The sequence below is a fragment of the Dermacentor silvarum genome, chromosome 10, assembly GCF_013339745.2.
Source record: "Dermacentor silvarum isolate Dsil-2018 chromosome 10, BIME_Dsil_1.4, whole genome shotgun sequence".
NCBI classification, from domain to species: Eukaryota; Metazoa; Arthropoda; class Arachnida; order Ixodida; family Ixodidae; genus Dermacentor; species Dermacentor silvarum.
The window spans coordinates 157268041-157287429 of NC_051163.1; the positions used below are offsets into that span (position 1 = coordinate 157268041).

The window sequence follows — 19389 nt, forward strand, 5'->3', positions numbered from 1 at the left end:
AGGATACCAGCTCTGACGCGTGCCGGCGCTCCCACCTCGGCTGCGGTGCACTGTTGCTTGACCATTTTGTCTTCAACCGTCCAAGTGTGGCCTAAAACAACCTTCTGTAAGCTGAGCTTGAAACAATAAGTTAGTGATCTGTATGCTATTTTAGATATAAAAAACACGTTTGATTAATGAATGTACGCCTGCCGCAACGGTTTCCTTGAAGTAACATAACTGCACAAGCTATCGATATCAGCGATTGCGTGCGTGTTGTCGTCTGCAAGATCATTTTGCAAACACCTGCACAAGCATGGCACGTCACATCAATAGCTCTCGTACGATCTCATTTTTTTTTGTAGTTCGTTGCACAGCCAACTATTTCAGAATTACCTAAGAACTACGCAAAGTATCAGTGAAAAATCTGTATTATAAATCGTGCTTGTTGGTGCATGAATGAAACACGTAAGCGGGTTCTGAGAAAATCAGCAAAAAAAAAAGAATTGAAACACTTGTGGCGCTCACAAAGAGACATTTAGAACAGCCAAAATTTACCAGTTTCGTAGCTTGTCTCCTGATTCTTGTTTTTGTCTAATCTTTCCCATGGAACATTTAATTTTTCTAGGTTGTTTTGAAGCATCCACACCACATCGGGAGGCCTTGAAGCACGTATTCGTACTCTTGAAGCACTTATTCAAATGTATGAGGCAGTTAATTTGCATAATATGAAAAAAAATATGTAAAAAGGTTATTTTCAAAATTTATCACTTCAAGTCGCTACAAAAAATACCAGTTTGTTTATTATTTTCAGCCTACAATGATGTTTTGATTGAGAAAGACATTCATTTTGTTCTGTGAGGCATGTAACAATTGCTGTGCCATATTATTATATTGCACAACACTGGACATGGCAGCCAACCATTATTAAACCCCAGAAGAAATTAATGGCACAATGCATATGATCAAGCAAACAGCATTTTATTACACTTAATGGATGCTTTAAAAAAATGACAGCAGATCCACGAGGTGAATGATGATGAGTGGGCGAAGCTCCGGAGGGAATCGTCGGATCTCCCGCTTAAGGGGACGCTAGCACAAACGCGTTAGAAACGTGCAGTACTCTCTAGTAAGGCCACAGCGTCTTACGCAGCCATTTACACATGCCGGAACGTGCACCGCGTTTGCCGACGCCATCACATGACTGCTGAGAGAGTATACCCCCCGTATTCATAAACGCTCCTCGACTTGAACTTGACTTGCCATCGCTTTGGGCAGCGCGTTCGAAACGCGTTGAAGGTAAGGTGGAGAGGCCACAGCGTCTTACACCAGCTTCTTACACGGGCCGTAACGCGCTAGCACAAACGCGTTAGAAACGCGCTAGAAACGCGGCCTTTCGTTAATGTTGGGTATTTATTGCCATCGTGGTGCGTGTGTCCATGTCCGCTTCGTGGCGTAGTGGGCTAACGCCGCGCGCTCAGAAGCGAGGGGTCCCTGGTTCGATTCCGCGCTACGGACACAACTTCGTAATTTTTTTCTCATTTTTCTCAGACTGGTTACACACTACTACTACTATTACGACGGGGACGGAACGGGTGCCGCTATAAGGAGCTTCGCCCCTAAAAACTGTCATACTATAATAATATTGCACAAAAGCTACTGAACTAAACTAATATACTAGTACATATTTAAAGATCAATTTCATACTACAGTAACAATAACCAATCAATCAAATGTTTATTATAGGGCCCAGAAACAGCTAGAGGGCCTCTGACTGGTGCACTTAAAGAGCAATATGCGAGACAAAATGTACAGAGAACACAAATGTGAAAGACAAAACAATGCGAGATAGAGAAACATATAAGGAAAAAGAAAATAAGGAAGCGTAAACTGCAGTTAATCATACAACATGATTATCTACATATATACAATACATAGGAACTGAACTCTGAAATCTGTTAATGCAGGCACACTTCTTATTATGTTTTTGGAGTCTAGCCATGTATAGGACAGTCATTATTGGAACAAGGCCAGGCAGAGCATGCGGAATGTTACCTGGTATATTGTTGCAGCACGAAAAATTGCGCAGCTTTGGGAAAGTACAATGCCATGGACCACCTTATACAGGAACGAAAAGGTCTGATTTAATAAGTCTTTAATGAGTGAGTGACAACTGTATTAATCAAAGGGGTGAGCTTTAAGGGAGTCTAGAGGTGTGAGTTGAGGTACATTTGAGAGTGCTGGACTATAGTCGCCAGAATGGCAAAAGTGGTGCTCGAAGACAGATATCAATTTATTCTGGATGCATTCAGTGAGGTCAGAATTAGATTTGCACGTTGTACCTCAATCTACAGAGACATACTCTAGTAGTGGAAGGCACACAGCAGCATACGATTTCGGAAACAGAACAGGTGAGTGGTCATCATGCAATATACGATATACAATTCCAAGAGCGTGAAGGGCACGTTGTGCATATTTAATGTGTGAACAGAAGCTTAGTGTTTTGTCGAAGTACACACCAAGATCTTTGTTTTCATCGACCCTGGGCAGTGGAGCATTCCGAAGGGCGTATGAAAATTGTACAAGGTGTGTTTTGCGCGTGTAAATTAATACCATAGTTTTGGAAGCATTTAAGAGTACATACCATTATTGTTTCTGCACCAGCTTGAGAGTGAGAAAATGTCTTTTTGGAGGTCAATGCAGTCGTGAACACTGTTGTCAGTCTTAAATATCTTTAAGTCGTCTGCATACAAAGCCATGCTGTCCATCTATTAAAATGTTCTTAGCACTAACAGAAAGCAGAGAATGCAATACCGATTCAAACACTTTTGACTCAATGCAGCAGATCGATATAGGCCGGTGGTTAGTAACTGCACTCGCAGCACCCGATTTGTGCACGGGCAATATCCATGCTACCTTTCAAGTGCTAAAAGTATGCTAGACTTGAGGGAACTATGGAAGATGCTTGGGACAACAAGGACACTTCTATACGTCTTAAGCAGTGTGGGAGGAATACCATCAACACCACAAGAAAGGGAAGGTTTGAGGCACTTCATACACTTGAAAACAAGGTCTTCATTGACTGATAGCATAAACACTGTGTTAGGCTAAGAAGGAAGGTTACTTGCAGCATCCTTTCCACCATAGACACAACAGAAATGTTCTGCAAAGGCATCAACAGTGTTCAAGACATCATCACCATTTTCATCAAGAAGACACCTTTTTGGCGCTCTCTTTAGAAGAATGACAGCGCACGAAGCTCCAAAAATATTTTGAATTATGTGTCATGATGGCTTTAACACCATCAATGTGGTTGTAAGGATCATTATAATAATAATAATAATAATAATAATAATCTTAACAGTACCAGGGCACTCCAGACAGCTCGCAAGGCTAAAAAAGTAAGACTCATGCCTGTACGCTAGAGCGTCTGATAGTCAGCCATCTAGAGCAGGAATTTGCTCTAGATGACGCGCTCGCTCGCTCACACACACACACACACACACACACACACACACACACACACACACACACACACACACACACACACACACACACACACACACACACACACACACACACACACACACACACACACACACACACACACACACACACACACACACACACACACACACACACACACACACACACACACACACACACACACACACACACACACACACACGCTTGCTCACTTGCAGAACACGTCACACGCACATACAGGGCAACAACTGGGAAGTCGACGGTGCACAATGCACAGGAGTGCCGGTTCACTACGGTCGCAAGGAATGGGAGTCCTAATGGAGAGAAAGCTCTGTATAAGAATGGAGTTGCGGCGTTGGACTGTACAGGTGTGATGGGACTCAGGCTGTCCTGATGGCTTGTTCAGACGGACAGAAGAAGAAATATAAGTGTTTCCAGAGAGCCACACAGCGCCCTGCAGAATAGTCGGATAAGTGCAATGTTGCGCTGGTATTGCAGGGTGCGCCACTTAAGGGCTTTGAGGTGATCCTTGTAGGCTGGCATGAGCTTGCGACGATCGAAAAGATGGGAGTAGAGGGTGTACGTTGCCCGGCGCTGAACAAGCTCAAGTTTGTCAGCGAGATGAGTTTGGTAAGGGGACTAAACTGATGAGCATTACTCAAGCTATGGTGGTACGAGAGAAGTGTAGAGTGCTCTGAAAACCTCAGGTCCCCAGGGAAGGGAGAGACAGGCCACAAATCCCAGAATGCAACAAGCCTAGTGACTTGTGCGGAAAAGTCGAGAGAAGGGCTGAATGTTACACCCTAGGTGGGAAATGCCCGAACGGTCTTCATGGGGGTGCCACCGAGGAAGTAGGTTGGGTGCACAGAGGTTGTGGTGTGGCTGATATGCATGGCAGCACTTATTTCAGTGTTAACACAAAGTTTGTTATTGTAGGCCCAGTCGTCCACCTTTACAAAATGTATTCATTTCAAGCGCATATGCTGCGCTGCGTATTGGCATAATGTTGCAGTGCAAGTGTTAACTAGTGAATCAAACACATTCTGTGAAGATGCATTAGGAACTTTGTTTTGAGTTAATTTTTTTCACGACTACTGTTTATACTATCACAGCGAGATGCCTTTTAGTGCAAGCTGAAGAGATTTGGGCAGCTTAAGCATGCCGACTGCGCAAAGCACTGATGACACTTTTACCCCTTCCCTGCAATGCATGCACTCACACCATCTACTCTTTCCATAAACAAAAAAAATATCAAAAGCCAATTACACTTTCACTGACACAGTATGTGCTGCTTGTCAAGCAGGCATCGAAGCAATCCTGGTATACGCAGCAGCATGCACAAGTCTTGTATGACGCAGGTCCTCCTATGCATTGCACACGGTGCACATAGTGCAAACAGATTTTTCCCCCCCAAGTGCTCAACTACAAGAACACAAAGACTCAAACATGACAGTGCTGTATCACATTTCCTTCAGTGTGTCAGCATTCTTGAGCGCTGCATGAGCGATTTATCCCGAACTAGCCCATAAGACACCTGCAATTGAAAGAAGTGAGTGAAGGAGTACTGTGAACTTGTACTGAACTAGATTTTACATGCCTAATCGAAGAGTGCACTTTCAACTAAACGGATGACATGGCTGAAGATGTACGCGTATTTCCCATTGTTCGGCTACTAGTGTCTTTCGCTTTCGCAAGTTATCTTTACCGCTGGAAACAGCGCAGAGCTCGCGCGTTAAATCCGAGTGCCGAGACCACATAATTCACACACGAAACACGCCGCGGTTCACCACCTGAAATTCCACACGGTTCATTTACACCACACCACACACAGCACGAAGTCAGGAAAGCCATATTTCAAATCACAACAGCGCAAAACGTAACTGAAATTATTTTCCTTCGGCAGAGTTTCTCAGCTGGGCTCGTTCACCGCCGGTCGAACTCGACGGACGCGCTATAGGCCTACGCGTAATGTAAACAACATCGGCGGTAGACGAGTGCTGATTATCCAGACTTCGCACTTCGAAAGCAAGTTTCCATTCGTTTCCTGCACAAGAAAATATACATACAACAAGCACAGGCGTTGCCGCAATCGTCTGCAATCGTGATTCGGTTGGATGTTTTAGCAGATGATCGCACTGAGATCGGCGCAATCCAGCGGGCCGGCAGGTTGGGTTCGGCGGCGTCGTTCGAACGCGGCACGAATTCTCGTCGCACTTCCACCACCCACGGTCGTGGGTCGTGTCGTCCTAGTATCACAACACCCCCGCAGGGGCGTCTGCGTCAGCAGGCGTTTGGTGGTTTGCGACACCACGGACCCGAGCACATGAGGATTGGACCCTCCCGCGTGTAGCCGTGCGTGGCTTAGCCGTGTCCGGGGAAAAGGGGATCCTGGGGGTTGAGCTGATGCCGGGTGTTCGGACCTTTATGGCCCCCCGGGGGAACCAACACACCTCTTCGGCCTCGGCTTCACGTAGACGGCACCCCCGGACTGACCCACCCGGGGGAAATCGGCAGTCGCCCTTTCCTGTCCTTCTCCTCTCTCCAACCTTCGACTTTCCATCTCTTTTTAAATCTTTCCTGTCTACTCTTCACTTCTTTTTACTTCCTATTTCTGAGGCGGCAAGGGTTAACCTGGTGTATGGTATCCAACCTTGGGTATGCTATATTGGGTTATAGTAGATACGTACAGCTGGCGTCTGCGATTACTCTGGGTCTCGTGGCGTCCCCTTGTTGGGCTCGGTGGTGGGTGGCTGGCGTCGCTACCGAAATCAAATAATCCTTTATGGCTTCGACATTGTTTCCACGCCTCCCCGATCGTCCTCTCTCTAAAAGAGGGCGCACCGATGAAACCTTTCTGTTTTCCGCAAAGAACATTGACAAATTTCCACGATTCCATATTATCCACACTGAATGCCCAGAAATGACAGCAAGATTAGTCTCACCTTTCCTTGTGTCGAAGTGTCTTACGGACATAATCGGACCAGGTTACAAAGCCACGAAAATGGCCAGTGGAGACCTTCTCCTAGAAGTTCAGAACAAGACCCAGTATGACAAACTGAACACCCTCCTGTCCTTTGGCAATACTCCTATAACGGTAACTGCACACCGCTCCTTGAACACAGTTCGTGGTGTGGTATCTGATAGTGACCTCTTGAATCTCACCGAAAATGAACTCCTTGACGGATGGAAAGATGAAAATGTTATCCAAGTGCAGCGAATCAAGATAAGGCGCAATGACCAGGAAATACCGACAAAGCACTTAATCCTAACCTTTGGCTCCAGTATACTCCCAGAATATATCCAAGCAGGCTACATAAAGATACGTGTCAGACCATACATTCCTAATCCTCGCAGGTGCTTCAAATGCCAGAAGTTTGGTCATAGCTCCCAGAGCTGCCGTGGCCGAACGTCCTGTGCAAAATGTGGTGCTAACAACGAACACACAGCTGAAAATTGCACATCTGACCCGCATTGTTCAAACTGTGATGGAGATCATCCTGCGTACTCGCGCTCTTGCCCTGCGTGGAAGAGAGAGAAGGAGATCATCACCCTAAAAGTGAAAGAGAACATTTCATTCCATGAAGCAAGGAAGCGATTTTCTTTTGTAAAACCTTATGCCGATACGGTGCGCATGGGGGCTGCACCGCACCGGCCTCTAGCAGCTGTCCGAACCACACACAGTGTGCCGGCAGCAGCTACTTCTGCCCCCTCGGTGGTGGCAGCTGCCGCTGCTCCACCTTCGTCTAAGAAGGGCCAGCAGGCCTCCGAGCCTGTGGCCTCCTTTAAGGCCCCTGCACATGCAGTGAGGCCTGACAAATCGTCCCATGTGCCCCGGGAAAGGTCGAACAGCGCCTCGCAAGAGGCGATGGATACTTCTTCTTGCCCCTCTACGCCTCTGGCACAGAGGGAGCGGCGTGGCTCACTTGAGCGCGCCAAAAAAGCAAAATCTCGAATCACTGCTCCACAAAAAAACACAATTCCTTAAGTTAAGTACCTTATTTTGTACACAGATCATTCATTTTGCTTTTAATTAATATGGCTGTCCAAATTTTGCAGTGGAACGTCAGAGGTCTTATCAATAATCTAGATGACGTCCAAGAACTCATCAGTCACTCCCAGCCAAAGATGCTCTGTGTACAAGAAACGCATCTGAATTCATCACATAATAATTTTCTTAAGCAGTTCGTAATTTTCAGAAAAGATCGTGATGGTGCTCTCACATCATCAGGAGGCGTTGCGATAATTGCTGATAAGTCGATCGCCTGTCAAGAGGTGACATTACAGACTCCTCTTGAGGCTGTGGCAATCCCCGCCATATTGCATGATAGGCTCGTAACACTCTGCTCGTTATATATTCCATCAGATTATATATTGAATAGGATGGTTTTTGAAAACTTGATATCCCGGCTGCCTCAGCCCTACATGGTGCTTGGTGATTTCAATGCCCACAATACGTTATGGGGCGACTCGCGGTGTGATGCAAGAGGTCGCCTCATTGAAAATTTCCTGCTGTCTACAGGTACCTGCCTCTTCAATAAGAAGGAACCCACCTTCTACAGTACGAGACACAACACGTGCTCTGCCATAGACTTAACAATCGGCTCTCCTTCACTACTTCCACATTTCGAATGGTCAGTGATCAAAAATCCGTATGGAAGTGATCACTATCCTATCATTCTACATACGGCAGAACAATTGGGACATAATACCTATCCGCCTCGCTGGAAGCTAGAGAGTGCAGATTGGCAACGATATCGGGAACTTAGCTACGTATCTCGAAATTCTATTAATAGCCTAAGTATAGATGGTGCGGTCTCATATATCACTGCTGTCATAATTGACGCGGCAACAAACTGTATACAGCAGACACACGGTCCCGCAACCAAGAAACGAATCCCCTGGTGGAATGACGCATGTAGAAAGGCGCGGAAAGATCAAAATAAGGCTTGGGGCCTTTTGCGTCGTTCACCAACGACAGAAAACCTTATAAATTTTAGACAGATGAAATCAAGAGGGTGACGCACACGACGTCAAGCACGCAGAGAAAGTTGGGAAAGGTTCCTGTCAGGAATCAATTCTTACACGGATGAGGCTAAGGTGTGGAAGAGATTGAAAAAATTTTATGGTCGACAATCGCACCCACTTCCTTTGGTGAATGACCAAGGGGAAAGCTTGGCAGACCAGGCTAACGCGCTTGGTAACCACTTTGAAAGCATATCTAGTTCGGCACACTACTCCGAGTCCGAAAAAAAGCCATTCAATCGTAAAGGTGGAGATGATGAACCATACAACCGTCCTTTTACTCTTGCCGAATTTAAGGCTGCACTGAGCAGCTGTAGCCACTCCTCACCTGAAGGTGACAGAGTTGTATATGACATGATAAGATACCTCAATGCTGAAAGTCAAATGGCATTACTTTCCCTTTTTAATAGAATCTGGGCTGCGGGATACATACCTTCCACGTGGAAGGAAGCTATAGTAATTCCTATTTTAAAGACAGGCAAAGACCCATCTTCAGCATCCAGCTATAGGCCAATAGCGCTCACAAGTTGTATCTGTAAGCTTTTCGAAAAAATGATTAACCGACGATTGCTGTATTATCTGGAAAATAACAATGCGCTAGATACATATCAGTGCGGTTTTAGAGAAAGCAGATCAACCGTTGACCACCTTGTTCGAATAGAAGCAATTATAAGAGATGCTTTTGTCCACAAGCAATATTTTTTGTCGGTCTTTTTTGATATTTATTTATTTATATTTCACAATACTGCAGGCCATGACAGGCCCAAGCAGGAGTGGGAATTCAAAACATAATTAGTATAAATCGGGATTACAAATGAATAACGCCATTAACAATCAAACAGGGTTACATTGCTACACATATAATACGTGCTTAGTAACCAGCAAAAAAAGAAAAAAAATACTAAAACAACAATTTTTCCAGTGCCGTTTGAAAATCAGGCTCCTCAAAAATGGTTTTAGGCATAGCATTCCAGTCAGAAATTGTCTGGGGAAAGAAACTGTGTTTAAATGCATTGGTTTTAGCAAATATTGGATTCAGTGCGTGGTCATGATTGTGTCGAGTCTTTCTGGTCTCTAAGGGTTTTACATATGAAGGTATGGACATGTCAAATTTACCTTTCAACATGTTATGCAAGAACATTATCCGAGCATATTTTCGACGCACCTGTAATGTTGTAATCCCGTGTTCTTGCATAAGCTTAGTAGGGGGGTCACACCTTTTATATTTACCAAAGATAAATCTGATTGCCTTTCTTTGCAACATCTCAAGTTTATATATATCCTGCTTAGTTTCGGGATCCCAAATTACGGAAGCATATTGTAATTTCGACCTTATGTAAGTATTGTACGCTAATAACTTTAGCTTTGCTGGAGCTTTGTTTAGTTTTCTTCTTAGGAAACACAACTTCTTAAATGCTGATGCACATATATCTGAAACGTGACCTGACCAGGATAATTTAGAAGTAATTGTAGCGCCTAAATACTTATAGCTTGTAACCTTTGCTATAGCTTGGTTACAAAGAGTATAGGAATAATAACTAGGCTGTAATTTACGTGTAACTGTTAATAAGACTGTTTTTTGCACGTTAATTTCCATATCCCAAGTTCGACACCACTGTTCAATCTGGAACAATTGTTCCTGCAATACAACATGATCACTCTCACACAATATCTCCTTGTATATGGTACAGTCATCAGCAAAAAGTTTTATACACACTGTATCAGACAAAAATTCAATCAGATCATTCACATAAACTAAGAAAAGCAAGGGTCCGAGTACACTGCCCTGGGGCACACCAGAAGAAACAGGGAGCAGATCAGACGCACACTCATCCACTACAACAAATTGTGTTCTGCTATGCAAGTATGCTTCAACCCATTTCACTAAGTAGCAGGGAAGGCCGGTTAATTTCAGCTTATGTATTAGTTTTGTATGCGGCACCTTGTCAAACGCCTTGCTAAAATCTATAAAGAATGCATCAATTTGCCCCGAGTGGTCCAATGTCATCATAAAGTCATGCACAGTGGTGAGTAACTGAGTCGTAGTAGATCTTCCCTTGGTAAATCCGTGTTGATAAGGCGACAAAATTTTATTATTAGACAAGAAAGACCTTATATATCCAGCTATGACGTGTTCCATAAGTTTCGAACAAGTAGATATAATCGACACGGGCCTATAATTTGTTATGTTAAGCTTGTCGCCTTTTTTAAAAATCGGCACAACGCGTGCTATCTTCCAGTCATCAGGAAGCTCACTCGTGGTTAAAGAGAGCTGAAAAAGATTTGCCAAGTAGTCTGCAATTTGCTCTGCACAGCGTTTCAAGAACGCAGTAGGGATGCCATCCCTACCCGCGCTTTTTTTCTCGTTCAATTTACGTAGCATCGATAGAACCCCCTCGCTTGTTATCACTGGTATATCTGTCTTCGAAAGTTCCTTGTGTATGCTGCAGTTGCCATTAGGGGAAAAAACACTGTGAAAATATACATTAAATGCGTGAGCTATATCAGCTGCGTTATCGACAAGGTGATTATTTACTGAAATTTTTCGAACAGACTCATTTGTCTTTCCGAGGTAACGCCAAAATTTTGATGGATCAGTTCTAAGAAATTCCGGAAGAGAAAAAGTGAAGTAATTATGCTTTGCTTGTTGCACCTTAATTGCCAATTTGTTCCTCAGTTCCATGAGGGTCTTCTTACACATATTTTGTTTCTTTCTTAATCGTTTTAGTTTACGTTTAATGTGGATGATTTCACGACTAACCCACGGATTTTTGCGATTTTTAGTAGCACTTCTCATAGGTACAAAGTTTTTAGTACAGAATGACACTACTTGTTTAAGATGACACCATAGGTCATGAACATTCCCAGAATGAGTACCAATAACCAATGTTTTCTCTAAATAATCAATAATTGAGATATCACTTCGTTCAAAATCTCTATGATATGTCGCACTAGGCCGACTGCATGTTGCGTCCCTGGGACACGCCCAGGTGAAAAACAACAATTTATGGTCTGAAATACCCGGCTCAACAGCAATAGTACATTTAGAAAAAGATTCACTGACAAAAAAAAGGTCGAGAAGTGCTTGCTCTCTGGTAAAATCACATACAATTTGTTCAACATTTAAAGCAAGCGTTATATCAAGAATATAGCATCCGTATTAGCGCATTCACCGTATGCCAAATGTTTCCAGTTTATAGATGGCAAATTGAAGTCTCCTGTTATTATGATATTTCGTTTGCAAAACTTAACCAATTGATCACACAGTCTAGGAAGAAAAAACACATCAGCATCAGGTGCCCTGTAAACCGCACAGAGTACAAATGACAACTCATTTGTTGTGATGTTTAGAAACAAGCTCTCATGATTTTCGATTTGTTGCATCACATGAACATCTATACCAGACTTAGCAATCACTGCAATTCCCCCACCGCGTGAACCACGGTCGCGTCGATATATGCTAAAACCAGGCGGAATAATTTCACTATCACAAATGTTTTCATTTAACCAGATCTCAGTCAAAACCACCAAGTGAGGGTCGTAAGTAAGTAACAAAATTTCCAGTTTATCTATTTTGTTGACAATGCTCCTGGCATTCAAGGAAAGGATACGCAAAAATTTATCAGATATCTGTAATCGCTATGATTCGGAAGCCTGGCTGTCAGCAGCTAGAAGTGGAACACGTGTGGAAGATGCATCATCCCATACGTAAAGCGTTTTTCCAATGCGAAGTTTATCATTTACAAGTGACACTTTCTTTCCCGTTTTCTCGTGTTTCGTAGTTTGCCATAGCTGTTTTCTTTTTCTTAGTGTTTCCAAAGAGTAATCATTTTGGATAAAAATGTTCGTCCCTTTTAACTTTGCAGATCTGCCGAGCACCTTCTGTTTCTCAAGATAGTCCTGAAAATAAAGAATAACCGGGCGGTTTGACGAGGATTTCCCAAGCCGGTGAATTCTAGCTACCGATTTGCAATTTATTCCAAGTCTGTCAGAAAAAACTCATTTATAACTTTGCGCCGAAGCACCTCTTCAGATTCATTCGGCCCCTCCGTAATTCCAAAGACAACCAAGTTATTTCGGCGATTTCGGTCCTCCAGTGCAGTAAGCTTACTTTGTTGCTGCATGATAGTGTTTTGAAGTCTCATGACATGATCATTTAGACTATCAATGGTACCAGCTTTTTCGCTCACTTCCTTCAGTTTGTTCTCGACTTTTTCTAAACGCGCACCAAATTTGTTCAAAACCTTTTCAGTTTCAGTAAGTTTCAATTTCACTTCCTTCAAGTCGCTACGGATAGCCTCTTGACCTGTTAACAGCTTTTCGAGCATCTCAGCATTGCTAGGACCTGGATTTTCTTCAACATCCCCACACAGTAATAATGTGCAGACATGAATACAATCACATACGATTAAAAGCAGTGCGCGTGGGCTTGGCAGAACAATTAGACACCTATCATCGTCTCTACAGGTACAAGGATAACTAACCTGAAATATGTAAGCAGAGCGCATTGTGAGCGTCCCGTTGTTGATGGTTCCACCAAGCCCGCTGAAGATCCGGTCGCAGGGCGTTTTTCTTATAGCTGTACGCTCCGATGACGTGATGCCGCTCACGGGTATGGCATGCGCGGCGAAGTTCATCATGACAGGGTTGGTAGAACGACGGTCAATCTTGCTTGTCAATGCTGCGTTGATTAGCACACTTGTACCGTTCACACACGTGTGCGTGCTCACTCCGGTGACCGAGAGCAGCAAGGTCTGAAATATGTAAGCAGAGCGCATTGTGAGCGTCCCGTTGTTGATGGTTCCACCAAGCCCACTGAAGATCCGGTCGCAGGGCGTTCTTCTTATAGCTGTACGCTCCGATGACGTGATGCCGCTCACGGGTATGGCATGCGCGGCGAAGTTCATCATGACAGGGTTGGTAGAACGACGGTCAATCTTGCTTGTCGATGCTGCGTTGATTAGCACACTTGTACCGTTCACACACGTGTGCGTGCTCACTCCGGTGACCGAGAGCAGCAAGGCCTGAAATATGTAAGCAGAGCGCATTGTGAGCGTCCCGTTGTTGATGCCCCGCAGGGGCGTCTGCGTAAGCAGGCGTTTGGTGCGTTGCGACACCACGTACCCGAGCACATGAGGGTTGGACCCTCCCGCGTGTAGCCGTGCGCGGCTTAGCCGTGTCCGGGGAAAAGGGGATCCTGGGGGTTGAGCCGATGCCGGGTGTTTGGACCTTTACGGCCCCTCGGCGGAGGCAACACACCTCTTTGGCCTCTGCTTCACGTAGACGGCACCCCCGGACTGACCCACCCGGGGGAAACCGGTGGTCGCCTTTTCCTGTCCCCCTCTCCAACCTTTTGCTTTCCTATCTCCTTTCTTTTACTCTCCTATCATCTCTTCTCTTCCGTCCCTTCCTAATTTTCACAGGCGGCTTGGGTTAACCTTGTGTATGTGCCCTCCCTTGGGTATAATATATTAGGTTATAGTGGCAATGCACGGTTGGCGCCTGCAGCCTTACGCGTTAAGTGCTGCAGCGTCCCCTAGTTGGGCTCCGTGGTGGGTGGCCGCCATTGCCGCCGAAATAAACCAAACCAGTATGGGAACGCCTGCATTTCCCCGTTTACTTGATCGTCACCCTCACAAGAGGGGACGCACCGAAGAACTATTAAGCTTATTCAGACCAAGAGAAATTTTCCCCCGTTACCAAGTAGTTCACAGTGAGAAGACCGAAAAACCAGCAAGAACCGTATCCCCTTTTCTAGTCGCAAAAGGCTTGACTGACGCCCTTGGCCCAGGTTACAAAGTCACCAAAATGGCGAGCGGGGACCTCCTCCTTGAGATCCGTGATAAAGAGCAGCACAATAAACTCAACAATCTTGTGGCATTTGGAGACATTCCTGTTACCGTTTCACCTCACCGTTCTATGAATACAGCACGCGGAGTAGTTTCTGATGCAGATCTCATTGACTTGTCCGAAACCGAATTATTGGAGGGCTGGAAAGAGCAAAATGTAACCAACGTACAGCGTATCATTATCCGACGAGACAATAAAGAAATTCCTACAAAACACCTGATCCTGACCTTTGCCACTTGCGATCTGCCACAAACAATAGAAACCGGATACACTAAGATAGCTGTCAGACCATACATTCCTAATCCCAGAAGATGCTTCCAATGTCAAAGATTTGGCCACGGCTCGCAGAGCTGCCGTGGCAGATTGACATGTGCGAAATGTGGAACCCAAGGTCATGCCTCAGACAACTGTGAAGCGACACCTCACTGTGTAAACTGTGATGGTGAGCATCCAGCTTACTCCCGGTCTTGTCCGAACTGGAAAAAAGAAAAAGAAATCATCACTCTCAAAGTCCGTGAAAACATATCGTTTAAGGAAGCACGCAAAAGGTGCTCACCATTCCACACGACCACTTACGCTGATGCGGCGCGTCAAGGGGCAGCGTCGCAGCGGCTATTGCCACCTGCCCAGCCTGCGCGCAGCGAGCTGTCGCTTGTGGCTCCTGCCCCTAGGGTGGAAGTAGCGAAGTCTACTCCACCCAACCAGCAAACAGGCCCGGTTACCCTAGGGTTGCCGGCACCACAACAGCCCTCGGTAGCAGCCTGCGCTACGCGTAACGAACCTGCAGGCCCGCCAGCAGCTCCCACGGTGGGTGCAGTCAAGGCTGCCTCACCCTCACGGGCCCCTGCTGGCGCTGGCAACAGCCGGCGCAGCTCAGGCCCAAAGGCAACCCCATCGACCTCCGGGATGATGGGCGCAAATGTCTCGTCCTTCGCGGCGAGACTTTCTCGTGAAACTTCTCGCTCGCAAGAGCGCGTGTCCGGCGCCTCACAAGAGGCAATGGACACCACACCCATCCTGACGGCGCACCAAGCGCCTAAGGAGCGGCGAGGTTCGCTCGACCGCTTCAGAAAGGACAAATCCCGCGTTACAGGGCCTGGAAAGGGCTCTGTAATCTAAGGCAACACTTCCTTTTTTAGTACACACAGCACCCATTTACATTCAGTATGGATACACAAATCATACAATGGAACGTCAGAGGCCTTCTTACGAACCTCGATGATGTACAAGAACTTCTCCACGAACATAATCCAAAAGTGCTGTGTGTACAGGAAACTCACTTAAAATCGGAACATGCGAACTTTCTCCGACAGTATGTTACGTTTCGTAAAGACCGCGATGATGCTCGTGCATCCTCAGGCGGTGTTGCCGTTATAATTCACAAAAGCATAGCGTGTCAACGTTTGAAGCTGCAAACGCCACTTGAAGCAGTGGCAGTCCGACTTGTTCTCCTAAACAAGCTCGTCACAATTTGCTCGCTTTACATACCCCCACATTACCGCTTACACAAACACGAATTTCAGTCCTTGATAGACGAATTGCCAGAGCCCTATCTTGTTCTGGGCGATCTCAATGCACACAACAATATGTGGGGCGACGCTCGCATCGATGCGCGAGGCCGTCTAATTCAAGATTTTCTGTTCTCATCCGGTGCCTGTCTGCTTAACAAAAAAGAACCTACATATTATTGTCTTGCAAACAAAACATTTTCCTCTATAGACCTCAGCATAGCTTCTCCATCCATATTGCCTGAACTTGAATGGGAAGTTATAAAAACCCTTACGGGAGCGACCATTTCCCAATACTGCTGAGAGCACCAAGACAATACGAATCTCCACCACATGCTCCTCGGTGGAAGGTCAATGCAGCGGACTGGGATAAATTCCAAGCACTTACCAGTAAGCTCTCGTGGGCTGACATTTCATCGCTCGGAATTGACGGTGCCATCGAGTATTTGACCAATTTCATAATTGACGCAGCTTCTAAGTGTATTCCCCAAACAAGTGGACTTTCTAGCAAACGCCGTGTTCCTTGGTGGAATGAACAATGCCGGAACGCACGTAGGCAGCAGAACAAAGCATGGAGGCAGCTTCGCGATTATCCTACTGCTGAAAACCTTGTCAGTTTCAAGAAAATCAAGTCCCAAGGTAGGAGAACACGCAGACAAGCCAGGAGAGACAGCTGGCAAACATTTTTATCAAGTATCAACTCGTACACGGATGAGGCCAAGGTTTGGAACAGGGTGAATAGAGTAAGAGGACGACAAACACATCCGCCTCCCCTGGTACACACGCAGGGAGACAGCCTGGAGGACCAGGCGAACCATCTGGGTGCACATTTTGAACATGTGTCCAGTTCATCACATTATTCTCCAGCGTTTAAAAGATACAAATCAGTAATAGAAAAACAAAAACTGGACCGAAAGAGCACCGGAAATGAACCATATAACCTACCTTTCTCCCTAGCAGAGCTGCATGCATCACTCACCTGTTGCAACCAATCTGCCCCAGGCCCTGACCGTATACTATATGACATGTTGAAAAACCTACCCTCTGAAACGAAGAAAACCCTTCTCTGTCTCTATAACTCTATATGGACCTCCGGCGAGATCCCCTCTGCCTGGAAAGAGGCCATAGTGATCCCTATCCTGAAGCAGGGCAAGGATCCATCGTCCGTATCGAGTTACCGGCCCATAGCTCTAACAAGCTGCCTCTGCAAAGCTTTCGAGAAAATGATAAACCGTCGTCTGATACATTTCCTAGAATCAAACAAGCTGCTTGACCCATACCAGTGCGGTTTTCGCGAGGGTCGATCCACCATTGACCATTTGATACGTATTGAGGCACAGATACGTGAAGCTTTTGTTCACAAACAATTCTTCCTTTCTGTTTTCCTCGATATGGAAAAAGCATACGACACCACATGGCGGTTCGGAATACTGAGAGACCTCTCCCACTTTGGTATACGTGGTAATATGTTAAATGTGATTGAAAGTTATCTGCTGAATCGCACATTCCGTGTTCGAGTTGGCAATGCATTATCACGGCCTTTCGTGCAGGAAACCGGAGTACCACAGGGTGGGGTGCTCAGTTGCACTCTCTTCATTATAAAAATGAATTCCTTGCGTCTATGCATCCCACGCAACATGTTTTATTCAACGTACGTCGATGATATACAGATTGGATTTAAATCATGCAACCTTGCAATCTGTGAGCGGCAGGTTCAGCTTGGTCTGAACAAGGTGGCTAAATGGGCAGACGAGAATGGATTCTGCTTAAATCCACAAAAGAGCACCTGCGTCCTTTTTTCTAGAAAGAGAGGACTGTACCCCGACCCCGACATTGACCTGCAAGGACAGCGTCTACCTGTAAAAACGGAACATAAATTCCTAGGCATTATTCTTGACACAAAGCTAACATTCATACCACACCTAAAACATCTAAAAAACAAGTGCATGAAAACAATGAATATTTTAAAAGTGTTGTCACGCACTACATGGGGTAGTGACAGAAAGTGTCTGTTAAATTTGTATAAAAGCCTCATACGAACACGCCTAGACTACGGGGCCATAATTTATCAGTCAGCCACCCCAACCGCGTTGAAGATGCTGGACCCCATCCACCATCTAGGTATTCGCTTGTCTACAGGTGCCTTTAGGACAAGCCCTGTAGAAAGCCTTTACGTGGAATCCAATGAGTGGTCCCTCCACTTGCAGAGGACCTACACAGCTTTCATGTATTTCCTTAGAGTGAATGCAAACAGTGAACATCCCTCACATTCCACCGTAAATGATTTGTCCAGCTCCCACCTCTTTCATAACCGACCTGCAGTAAGAGAGCCCTTCTCGTTGCGTGTGAGAAGTCTGGCTGAGGAAATGGATGTCCCACTCTTTGAACATCGTCTAATGACACCCACTATACAGGTCTCACCGTGGCAGTGGCAGATTGTCGACTGTGATTTGTCCTTTTTACATGTTACGAAGCACGCCCCGGTTGCACACATTCGAATGCATTTCCTCGAACTGCAGCATAAATACTCCTGTCCGGAATTTTACACCGATGCATCAAAGTCTCATGCCGGCGTCTCTTATGCAGCGGTTGGCCCATCATTTTCAGATGCCGACACCCTGCACCCCCAAACGAGCATTTTCACAGCAGAGGCTTATGCAATACTGTCGGCTCTTAAACATATCAAAGAATCGAAAATACCAAAGCAATCATCTACACAGACTCGCTGAGCGTAGTAAAAGCTTTAAAATCTCTGAAAAGGCACAAAAATCCTGTAATAGTATCGCTTTATTCATTACTATGTAATATTTATGCGTCTGGGCAGCATGTTGTGGTGTGCTGGGTGCCAGGACACCGAGACATCGAGGGAAATGTACTGGCAGACCAGATTGCCACATCCATTGACGCAAAAGCTGGAAACACATCCATGCCCGTCCCTGTTCCCGATATGAAGCCATATCTACGCAAGAGACTTCGAGCCCACTGGCAACGTTTGTGGGACGCCCGGAGTCTAAACAAACTTCATTTAATTAAGCCTCGCTTAGGGAACTGGCCATCCACCACGAAATCTAGAAGAAATGATGTCCTATTCTGTAGGCTCAGAATAGGACACACTTACGGCACGCACAATTACTTGTTGTCTGGAGGCGAACCCCCGACCTGTACTAGATGTGGGGAGGTACTTACTGTACTTCACATCCTAGTACAGTGTCCACTACTAGAAGCTGAAAGAAAGAAACACTTTGTCCAAGCCTATAGAGAGAATATACCCCTACACCCAGCGATGTTTTTACATAATGACCCGGTATTTCAGCACGAATCAGTTATAGCCTTTTTAAGCGACATCGACATTTTGCAAGTTCTTCGCCCGAGAGATTCGTAGCAGGGTTCTCTTTCAGAGAACGCTGCTGCGACAGCATTTTGAAATGCACTCTCCTCCAGGCTCTTGCTTCTAAGGGTCTCTGTGAGGCAGTAGTGCCTAGTATCGCTCAGCTTGTTTTATTACCTATTACAGTCTTGGCCCACCTACACATCATGTCATGAT

General features: G+C 45.5%; 1 protein-coding gene across 1 annotated transcript in view; it reads left to right on the top strand.

Moving 5' to 3' along the window:
- Positions 1 to 6247: 6247 nt before the first annotated feature.
- LOC125940962 (uncharacterized) overlaps positions 6248 to 19389 on the top strand; it is a 19049-nt gene continuing 5907 nt past the window's right edge. Inside the window, exon 1 of the mRNA XM_049657759.1 lies at positions 6248 to 7021. Within this exon, the coding sequence (XP_049513716.1) occupies positions 6248 to 7021 (774 nt within the window). The remainder of the gene's footprint in view (positions 7022 to 19389) is intronic.